At 43.2% G+C, this 11,307-nt stretch overlaps 1 protein-coding gene across 1 annotated transcript; it reads right to left on the bottom strand.

Moving 5' to 3' along the window:
• Positions 1–4,739: 4,739 nt before the first annotated feature.
• Positions 4,740–10,135, bottom strand: LOC125748894 (uncharacterized). Its single transcript, XM_049025565.1, has 5 exons — positions 10,019–10,135; positions 9,442–9,770; positions 8,200–8,255; positions 7,619–7,716; positions 4,740–6,191 (listed from the first exon to the last, which is right to left on the bottom strand). Exons 1-5 carry the CDS (start codon positions 10,133–10,135, stop codon positions 5,982–5,984), a joined length of 810 nt encoding a protein of 269 aa, XP_048881522.1. The 3' UTR covers positions 4,740–5,981.
• Between the last annotated feature and the right edge of the window lie 1,172 nt (positions 10,136–11,307).

Raw genomic sequence — 11,307 nt, 5'->3', positions numbered from 1 at the left:
ATCTCCAAGAAGCGACACAGAGTAGGCACTGATAGGCCCGAACAGCCCACCCAGCCACTGAGCGGCAATCAAGACCCACCAAGAGTCATTTCTAGCACTGCAGTCAGCATCAAACTTTACTACATCCGGGCTTTTTACACTTTTGGTGTACTCACCACCATCATGCTGGATTGAAAAAAAAATACTTAAATTCAATTCAATTTTATTTATATAGCGCTTTTAACAACAGTCATTGTCACAAAGCACTTTACATTTAACCGGCCAGAACCCCACCAAGCAAGCCTGAGGCAAAAGTGGCAAGGAAAAACTCCCTCCAGCAGGAAGAAACCTTGAGAGGAACCTAGACTCGGAAGGGGAAGGTAGTACCATGTCAGCTATGCAAATATAGATCCAGCACAACCGGGCTGCATGCATAAAACATCTCAGAGTAAAGGTTCACTCTTAAATGCGTCACAGTTCATCGACTTTCCCACAGAAATCTAAACCATACAGCGGAAGCAAGCCGCTTTTATGAGGATTGCAGGCTTCCCATGCATGATTGGAGCGATCGATTGCACTCATGTGCGCATAATAGTCCCAGATATTAACGAGGAAATATATGTAAATAGAAAAATATATCATAGTGTCAATACTCAAGTTGTATTCGACAGTGATTTTAGAATTTTGGACAAGTTTCAGAGCATAATACTCATTTTGCACTTCTAACAAGTTTATTTCTAATTTAAGTTTTTTTCTCTGAGTCATTTTCAGAGTCTTGCCCAGCGTGCACAAACCCTTGGCCTGGTGAAAGAGAAGGTTTGACTAAGGGGCTGGAGGAACCTTTGTGAGCTGTTTGGTGCGATGGCACGGCAGCGGGATCGGCAACATCACTACTGTGATATAAAGAATAAATGAATCATTTAAGTGGAATTAAGTTTCAAATTGCTTTAATTCACACATAGAATGAAGCAAGTCAGTGTTCATTTTATACCATGGGTCATGGAGTCGCATTAATTGCATAACTTCCTTGAAACTCCTTCGGCTTCAGCATTGCTGGATCTTGTGCACCTGCAATCCCGTAAGTGGATTCATTTGCGGTCCCCAATATCTCCTCTACGGTCTCTGCATTGTCGGAGAGAGGTTTACATGGAGGACCCCCGCCTGTGTGTCAAAAACAGAAGCAAGGAAATAAAATATCAGTTATTATAGTGAAGGTCATGTGAGGTATGAGTAATGACAGACCTGTAGCATTCATGCCTGCTTTGTAAGCTGCAATTTCCTTTCGCGAGGTGGATAAAACATAATATTTTTTCACAATCCTCAGCTGAACGCCTCGTCTGAGGTGATGCAGCATTTATGGAGCTTGCAATACCCTCCCAAGCCTTTCTTTTCTCCTTGCTGGCTATGGTTGTGTCAAACTTGCCTCGCACTACATCCTTCCATTTGAGCACCAACTGTGCCAAGAGCACCGTTTCTTCTGCTCTCCAGTTGGGTTTCCTTCTAGAATCCATTGTTTTGCTATGACTTCTGCCTTTGACCCGTAATATATACACAACATATGCATCTATTTGTGGAAATTGATTGGTGACGTGTTTGGTAGATTTTAGTACAAACAATAAATGGCATAATCGCAAAAAGGTGTTCTGAATGAAGTCCTAGATGAAGGGTTTAATATCACTAATATATTCACCGTGCAGCTCCTCTATTGGTTGAACTCAGTATTTGGGGTGGGATTTTATTTGTAGTCCTCATTTCACGACACTTGCATGCTGGCTCTGTCAGCGCTTACTTTTAGGATCTTTATACGATGCTCTTAGGTCCTACTTTTTGCTAAGATTGTTTCTCAGTGTTTGGCTAATGACCACCCTTTCAGGACTTCAGTTCAGACTCTGTTGCTCAGTGTATTCATTGTAAATAATCTGTGTATATATTTCTGTGTAAGAGTTGTTGAGAGTGGCCGATTGTTTTCTGTGTGTGAATCGTTTGTCTGTATTTTGTGGTTATTGAGCATAGCGATTGTCTTTTGTTTTCATTTCCTTTTGTTTAGGGAAGCCTTAGCTGGTGCACATGTAGGTAGATCCATTGTTTTGTTCATTGTTTTGGCCTTTGCCGCTCCTGAAGTTCATCCTAGTGTTTCACAACTATAACTATATTGCCAGTCATTTCTTTTTCCGTTTCCTTCCCCTAGCCTCCAGACTAACGCTGGTGGGATGCAGGCAGTGAGGATGCAAGTGTGGGTCACAAAGTTTATTAATATTTATATAAAAAAGGCTTAGCCCTGAACAGCAACAAAACAAAAATATGAAGGTGAAAAAAGATAAAGACAGGATGCGGGAGATGGAACGCTGGGACACAGAGGCTCTATTGCGTGTGCATAGAGGCTAAGGTTTTCATTTTGGTGCCCATGTTAACAGGTTAGAGCAGCTATGGCCGTACGCACCGCTGAGGTCGCGAGGTCGGCAGCTCGGTATTTTTGTCATTTGTGAAATGGGTTATAAATGGCATTACTTTAGTACGGCAAAGATTTTATAATAAAGGTAAAAAACACCATATTTGACTTCTGTATCTGACCACAGTGTGCATTGTCACAACAAAATTTCTGCTTTACTCCTTGAGTTTGACTAAGAATCAATATATTAAATATTTCTGATCCATACACCGTGCTCAGACTGATTTTTAAAACATTAAAAATGTCACCAGTATGGTTTCTTTTATTCAATCTAATTGTAGCTAAGAATATTAGCGGTGGACTTGGGAACGTTGTTTTGGTTTTCAGAGTGTAGTGTATTTACCCGGTAATTAAATGAAAAACATCACAGCTGAGACGAGGACTTCTTTCACCAAATACCTTTTTTATTCCTCTTCCATCTCTAGAACCTAGCATGACCCCAACACCCGTTATGGTCGCTAATGCCATCTAACATCCAAAACATTCTTGTATACAAATACAGACATAAAAGAACAAATTTTTTAGGTCTCTAGACCACAAAGTTCACAAGAATACTCAGTAACCCGTTAAATCTCCTGAGAATGTCTTTATCAGGTATATACAGTAAACAATTTTAAACAAAACATTACTAACACAGTATCTGTCGCATATTGTCCATACTTTAGTGCAATTTATATGACCAGAAATGCAAGTCCAAAACATGTGTATTGACCGTACTTGTGTATGCGTCTCTGGTGCCCATTTTACATCACCTTCCATTGCTAAAGACCAGTTCCAGTATTAAGAACAGAAGTATATACAGTACAGTTTAAAGCAGAAGTGTACATACACTGTATAAAAAAACACATAACCTTTTTTTCTTACTGTCTGACATATAATCATGTTTTAGGTCAGTTAGGATTACCAAAATCATTTCTATTTGCTAAATGTCAGAATAATGAGAGAGACAATTTTTAGAGAATTTTTTATTACTTTCTTCAAAGTCAGAAGTTTACATACATGGAGGTTACTATGCCTTTAAACAATTTGGGAAAGCCCAGATGATGATGTCATGGCTTTGGAAGCTTCTGAAAGGTTAATTGACACCACTTGAGTTAATTGGAAGCACTTTGGATGTATTTTAAGGAAGCCCTCAAGCGCACTGTTTCCTTGTGTGACATCATGGGAAAATCAAAAGAAATAAGCCAAGCTACCAGGAGAATTGTGGGCCTCCACACGACTTGTTCACCCTTGGGTACAATTTCCAGATGCCTGAAGGTGCCACATTCATGTAGGAGGGTGAAAATCGCCAGATGTTGTTCTTCCCCCTCCCTAAATATTGAGGATACAATGGTTACATTCTCGCCAAACAAGGTCAGTCCGATTCATTGCACCCCAAATTCATTCTTGGGAGGCAATTAGGCATGACCAGCCTTGCCAAGACCACAAGCACAATATTTACATTCTTGTTATTGAGAACCATAACAGCCCTGTCCATAGCCTTTGAAGGCTGTGTTCTTTGAAGGTCAACTAGAAAGTGTTGCCAAATGGGAAGGTCTGACAATCACCAGCTGTTCTTGCCTTTACCCTTGAGTCATAAAGCACTGCTCCTATTGCCTAGTGACAGCACTGACAGTCCAGTTTATCCAAAGCCAATGGCACCGATCCCCACCCAGCTCTACACCTCACACTATAGGTCTGACTGGGAGTGAGGAGTTAGCTAGAGCTATAAACTAGTGCCCCTATAAGCTAAACTAAACAGGTGTGTTTTAGTCTAGACTTGAATACTGAGAGTGAGCCTGAAACCCACAAATCGGGAGGAAGAACTCTATAGGATTCCACAGATGAGGAGCTCTATAGGAGAAAGCTCTGCAGCCTGCCGTAGCTCTTTTTACCCTGGGTACTAACAGATATCCCGTGCCTTGAGAACGAAGCAAGCGTGGAGGGTTGTATGAGGTCAGCAGATCACTAAGGTATTCTGGTGCACGGCCATTCAGTGTTTTATAGGTTAATAGCAGTATTTTATAGTCAATCCGAGACTTAACTGGTAGCCAATGAAGGGAGGATAAGACCGGTGTAATGCGATCAAATTTTTTTTGCGTTATCAACACAAGTCACAGCGCATGGCTTGATGACAATTCTGGTCTGTACCAGGAACTGAGAAGGATGGCTGCGAGGGCTCTTAGGGTACATAACGAGGCATTTTTTAGAGGATTCTGTGGGCAGATAATACAACATCTATGGTCTAGTGACCCGCATCCTGCTTACAGAGGAATTGAAACATTACACTCATTCAAATATGTTGCTTGGATAGTCACAGTCAAGGCAGATGATGGAATGATCCTTGTGGATGACACTGCAGTTGTGACCCGCTGGGCCGGCGCCTTTGAGCACAAGTTAACCCTTGTTCTTGCCCTTTTACATGTCTTTGTTTAGCCTAATAAATGAAACCTTTAAAAACGTTTAATATGCAAGTGTGTTATACCTTTTTTTCAGCACATCCTAGACAATATGATGAGTTTTTTCATTTACACTTTCAATACAAAAGAGCTAAAATTGAACAAAAAATTTAAAAATACGATTGACTCTTTAATATTTTCTTTTGCTGCTGTTTCAATTCCTCTGGTCAGAATTATTGGCATCCCTCAACTGCAAGTACAGAGTGTAGATTATCTTCAGAAATAAGTGCTAATGAACCATTTTTGTATATCAGGATATTTAATAAAATGTCCAAAGTTATTAAACAACAACTAAAAAGCTGTCATATAGCAAAATAAAAAAAATTTGACCTAAACTGTACGCAGGACACGATTATTGGCACCTTTATAAGATTATAAATTACTTCCTCAAATAAACTAGGAAACAAGATTCACCTGTGTTTAATCTTCAGTGTTCACATGATCCGAATTAAGCAACGAATGATAGTTTTACTACATGAAAAGGGGCTGATTGCTTCCAGGTTCCTCTTCACAATGGTAATGACAATGGAGCTGTCTGGAAGCATCAAAACTACCATTATCATAAAACATTTCGAAAGTTACAAGACAATCACCAAAAAACAGCTCGTAACGTTATCAAGAAGTTTCCCAGTCATAAAAGTCTTAAGATGCTTTCAAGAGGTGGTGCTAAGAAGAAACTGTGAGCCTGTGAAGGTTGGGCACCAATTGTGGAAAAAACACAATGCAGGACATCTAAAGAGCTTCAGGCTGACCTGCAGCAACTGGAGTGGTGGTTTCTGTCTGTGTCATTCACTACACACTAACCTACGTAGGACTCCATGGGTGAATGCAATGGAGGTAATTATTATTGACAGAACAACCCAAAAAGGCAAGACTTACGTTTGCAAAAACGTTCTTATATAAGCTACAATCTTTCTGGAATAATGTTCAATGGATAGATGAAACCAAAGTACAGCTCTTTGTAAATGTAGTGCAGCAGTTTGTTTATAGGCAAAGAATTTTAAACTGATTATCGACATTATGTATTTACAGTTGAGGAGTATAATCTTGACCAGGACTGTACATCCTGGGGCAAGGTGCAGTCAGGTATCTACCGAGCCCCCTCAGTTCACCTGTCACTTGTTTCCAAATCTTATGTAAGAGCTTCCTTTTCTCCCGCAGTGTGAACAAACTCTGGCCCTCCAGTCCTCGGTTGCAGCTCCACCACAACCCAACATGAAATCCCCGTTTCCTGCTCTCCTCCCTGCGTCATGTGGTCCTGTCTGTTGTCCCACCCCGAGCAAGTCTTGCAGGATGATTATGAAACACACAAGATGAGCTGCCATCTGAAAAACACAAAAAGAAACAGAACAAATGTACCCTTCGATCTACATAAATATGATCATGTATTTTAGTAAGAAATATGGCAACACGGTTGCCATAGAAATGACTAGGTGTTACAAGAACAGAGGTGATTAAAATATTGGATATATGCTACTAATATGCTGACTTCACCATTTCATTTTTCCACAGTGCCCAGAAAACGACCAGCACAAGAAGCCGTAAGTCGCGGCTGATCTTATTGTCTCACTGTGTTGTTGCCACAAATCCACTTCTCTAAAAAATAAATCGGGAAACATGGCTTATCAGTCTGCTTGACTGATTCCGTTTCAGTGCCAGATCAGACCACCAATGATCAAGATAAGGTACGTACGTGTGGTATGTGCTTCACTCTGACCTGTGTACTCCCCACTTGATTCCATGCCCTGCACAGAGAAATTGTGACAGTAGACATCATATACTGTCATCCTGAGGTGAGTCTTCACTGGCTCCAAAGTGTTTAACCCCTTGAACTCTTGATTGGAAAACATTGCATGATGACAATCAATGTATATATGAGCTATAGTCCCAGTGGATTTGAAGGTGGAAACAGCTTTAGGCCAGGCAGGAATCAAGTGATATCACTTGTAGACATCATATACTGACATCCTGAAGTGAGTCTTCACTGGCTCAAAGCGTTTAGCTCCTTGAAGGTGAAAGTCCCTTTAGTTCCTGTCGGAAATTTGTCAAAAAAAATGTCACCAAATGTGAACATGAGTAATGATGTAAAGGTGAAAACAACTTTGGACCAGTTAGTTTACAAGGAAAATTGCGTTCAAACATCATACTAAAGTGAATTTGTAGTGGCCCAAACCCTTTAAAATCCTCGGCTTCTACACTTGGAAATCATGAGATAATGTTAACCGTATAAAAAGTGAGATTTTTGTTTAGATGTAATATTCTGTCATGAAAATGTTTAGGCCCTTGGATATATATGGTTAAGTGTCAGAGTCAGCACCTGCTTGTCCCAGTGTTTCGTCTTCTCTGCGTTTGGCCAGCAGGTGTCACTGGCCATCCTGTCCTCCTCGTTGTTAGTCTTTAGTGTTTCTCCTGTTCCTCAAATGGCCGCATGACTCAATGTGTTGAGCATGTGGCTACCTGTCAACCCCTCAGTCTTGTGTTCAGATCCCACCTCCTGTTTTTGTAGATTTTGTTCCCTTTTGTTTTATTTGTATCAGTTTTCTAGTTGCTGTGTTTTGTAACTTGTGTTCGGTTTAGGTTTTTTTCTCCGTGCCCGAGGTTGTGTTTTACCTGTCTGTTATTCCCCCAGTGTTAGATTCTGTTTCCTTGTTTCTTTGTCAGTTCTTCGTTTCCCTGTTTAGTTTCTGGGTTCCGTGAGGTAAATATGAGTTTTACCTGTTGCCTGTTCTTGTGTCTGTCCTTGTGTGTTTACCTGATTGCTCGTTGCCCTGCACCCTCCCCGATTGATTGTCTCATGTCTCACTCCTGCTGTGTCATTTTCATTTTCATGACAGGTCCATCCAAGAGGTCCTAAAAAATATGACAACTTATCTGTTCTGGCCAAAAACGAGATCACTAATTACAGGAGATAATGCAACATAATTGGTAAGGTAACTCTTACCAGCTGACGGTAACTTACAACTTCAGATAGGTTAAATGGCTAACATGACTTGAGGGAACTGTTAATGTCAGTCTATGTTGCTGACAGTGAAATAGATCTCTGTACACAAGTTGCTCATCTTCTTTCAACAAGTTTTTATTACACATTAAAGTATTTAAGGTATAGATATAATGTAGACTGTAAGGGTGGGTAACATTGTAGGCTATGGTTAGCGAGCTCGGCTGAACGTGAAACAGGCTTGACATTCTTTGACACTCGCGTAGACTGCAACCTAATGTGCTAGAAAATAAATTATTCATTACCAGAATTTATTCTATACAAAATGTCCTTTTCAAGGTGGAGGTCCACCTCCAAAACCTTTTTTAAATGAGGCAGCGATGGTAGTGACTCACCTACAGTGGTTGGAGAGCGGTGGTCATTTGGAAGGGTAGCAGTCTTCAGGTTAAGCCTAATAAATGACATTACGGTTAATGTCGTGACTATATAGTTAACCAGTAAAGCCTTGATCAGTGAGCCAGATGAGTTAATGACAGAAGAATATGACGTTGTGGCTGCAAGTACATCGACCGCCATGCCTCGTAGCCCAGCGAACCCTCCGAAGACATCACGGGTGTTAAGGTAAGTTTTTGGTTTGCTGTGCTTCCTTTTACCCAATCAGAAAAAAACACTAAATTTCGATCCAATCGTACTGCATAATAAGTTTTTTCAGTTTCACTTTGTCACGCCCAACTCGTCCGATCCTTGTGTATGCCACGCCCCCTCATCTTTCACGTGTGCTTCCCTCTGTCTGCTGCAAGAGGCAATGTATTGGCTGAAATAGCCCGAGGTCCAGGAGGACCCAGTGGCGCTGGAGGTGGCCAGTAAGAGCGGCGACCTTCTGGCGTGGATGTGCCTCTTAGGGGAGGTATGCGAGAATCTCCGGAGGCTGCTGCAGCAGATAGCTGAGTGGAGGGCCCAGTTGTTCAGAGAGCTCGGTGTTTCACGGAGGCTGCTGTACCACCTCCCGTCCCGGAGGACAAGGCACAGCCTCTCTCCACCGCTGCAGGCCGGAGGAGACCGAAGGAGAGGCCAGCTGAAGCCCTGACGATCCTCTTGGGCGCCTACTCTTTCTCCGCTGCTTTACTCCCGGCCAAGTATCGGGAGGAACCCCTTCCAATCCATGAACCGGTAGGGCTTGCCCCTGACATCATCGCCGCAGAGCAGCCACCGCCTCACCACTCACCACTATTGGGTGACATGGCTGGCAAATCGGGGGGCCTACAGTTATTTGGGATGCTATTCCAACTTCAGCTGCCACACCGCCCGAGCTCCCTACTGCAACTGCTGCACCGCCTGAGGCCCTTCAGCCTCCACCTGCGGCTCTGCCCGCGCCTGAGACCCTGTGGCCCATATCCCAGTTCCTGACCTGGCTCCAGTCCCCATAGCACCGGTCCCAGTCCCCGAGAAGGTCCCAGACAGTCTGACCACCGCTCCTTCCTCCTTGGGGGTGGAGGAGCTCAAATGGGACCCCTCGGGGACCTCCCTAATGACTCTTTTGCCCTTGCCCTGGCAAGGTCAACCCCAGCCAAAAGTCCTGCCTTTCAGTGTCCTGAAAGGGGAGAGGCCGTCCTGCCCCCTGGCTCACCCTTGCTCACCTTGGCTGGGACTCGGGGGGTGCCTGTGGGTCCTGTGGCTCCTGTTCAGCTGTTGTCTGCGGGTCCCCCTCTGACGCCTCTTCGCCCAGCCTCAGTCCCGCCTCCGATGCCTCCTCAGTCACCTGCAGGTTCCCCCACTGCAGCTCCTCAGCCGCCTGCTGGTCCCACCACTCGTTGTGGACGTCTGCTTTGCCTGCTATGGCTACGCCGGTGTCCCCTCCGGCTTCCTCCTCGCCTTCCCTGGTCCCCCCTTCAACTTCCTCCTCATCCCATTCACCTGTCCCTCGCCCTATCTCCTTGGCCTCTCCGGGGTCCCCTCCTGCTCTGACCTACCGGTCGTCTGCTGTGGCTCCCTCGGGCTCTCCTTCGTCCCCTGACCTTTCCCGTCTGGCCTCCTCAGTTTCTTCCTTGTCCCTCTGTGCCTCCTGTGTTTGTTCCTCCTGTCTCTGATCCTCGTTCCCCTGTGGGTCCTCCGTTCGCTCCTGGCCCTTTTGTTTCTCTGTCCCTTCCGTGTCTCCCTTCCTGGTCTGTCTGTCGGCGTTCCCTGTCCTTTGTCAGGTGTTGTCTTGGCTTTTGCCTTTGTGCTTGTTCTGTGTTTCAGTTCTGTTTCCTGCCCCTCGTTTATGGCTTTGTTCTTGTTTTCCAGGTCCCGTTTCTCCGGTCTCGTCTCGCCACGCTCCTTCATCATCCACATGCGCTTCCCCGATTGTGCCCAGCTGTTCCCTGTTATTTCGACTTGTGTCTTATATATCAGTCCACATCACCCTGTCTGGTGTCAGTCAGTGATGTAATGTGTGCCGTTCCCCAGTCTTCCCAATGAAACCCTCGTTTACCTCGTATTCCGCCTACTCACCTCATCCTTCCCCGCTGCCTGCCTGCCTGCCTGTCCTCCGCGGATCCTGACACACTTAGTGTTCAATTATATTTCTTATGGTAGTGCAGTTAAAGTTTATACTTGATTAAAATTTTGCAAGTTACGATTCCTGTGTAATATTTTGCACATTTCTAGTTGCATTAATACTTTACTCTTTTTTGTATTACAGAAAAAGCGGAAAAGAAGACGGTCTAGCTGTCCTGGCACTCAAAAAGGAAGTTTTGCTTCTCCAAAAAAAGAAATTAGGGCTTGAAACTGAAAACTTGCTAGTAGAAAAAAACAATTTGAAAATGCACAATATTTTATTGCAGCACAAAATAAGCAAGCTCCCCAAAGAATCGATTACATTTACTGTAACATCCCTAGAAGAATAGATAGGCTACATGTACACTTAATAAAAAAAAACAATTAAAATTTATATAATTGATAATTATTTATAAATCATATTTATACATCTATAACATAATTATTTACAGTCATTAATGCCCATTCAATACGAAATAAAATCATTCTTTATTTATAGCCTATTACTCTTTTTAGCTAAAGAAATTCTGTACTATCGTCTCTCACACAGTGTAGCCACTGTTTTCAACTCCTTCCTCCCCATCCTCCTCCACATCTTCAGTGTTCTCCTGCTGCTCATCCTCCTCTACGTCACTGACCTTAGATAAATTGAACAGAACTACACATGCTAGAATAATCCTGCATGCTCTGCCTTGATCCACATGAAGCTCGCCATGTTGGCAGTGGAAATATCGTTTTAGCTGCCCGTTGACCGGCTCGATAATTGCCCGTGTTTTACAGAAGCTGAAATTGTAGCTCTCCTGTTGGAAAGAGGGAGGGGACCACATGGTACTATCGATTAATATCAATCACGTTTAATAAATTGTAAATTAAGGTCAAACAAGCAACTGAACAAGGTAGGTATATTTTACAATTTGGAAACTTAGACTACTTACCTGAGAACTGTTGGCTTCCGGATAGCCATGTGT

Source organism: Brienomyrus brachyistius, chromosome 9, assembly GCF_023856365.1.
Source record: "Brienomyrus brachyistius isolate T26 chromosome 9, BBRACH_0.4, whole genome shotgun sequence".
NCBI lineage: Eukaryota > Metazoa > Chordata > Actinopteri > Osteoglossiformes > Mormyridae > Brienomyrus > Brienomyrus brachyistius.
This window is presented reverse-complemented; position numbering and strand designations above follow the sequence as displayed.

Bases quoted from the DNA above. Each gene is read 5' to 3' on its own strand.
- LOC125748894 (XM_049025565.1), bottom strand. From the start codon at position 10,135: ATGTGGATGATGAAGGAGCGTGGCGAGACGAGACCGGAGAAACGGGAC. The intron at 7,717-8,199 runs GTGAGTCACTAC...CATATTTTTTAG, and splicing joins CCGCTCTCCAACCACTGTAG to GACCTCTTGGATGGACCTGT. The intron at 6,192-7,618 runs GTAAACACACAA...TGTGTTTTTCAG, and splicing joins GCAGGGCAACGAGCAATCAG to ATGGCAGCTCATCTTGTGTG.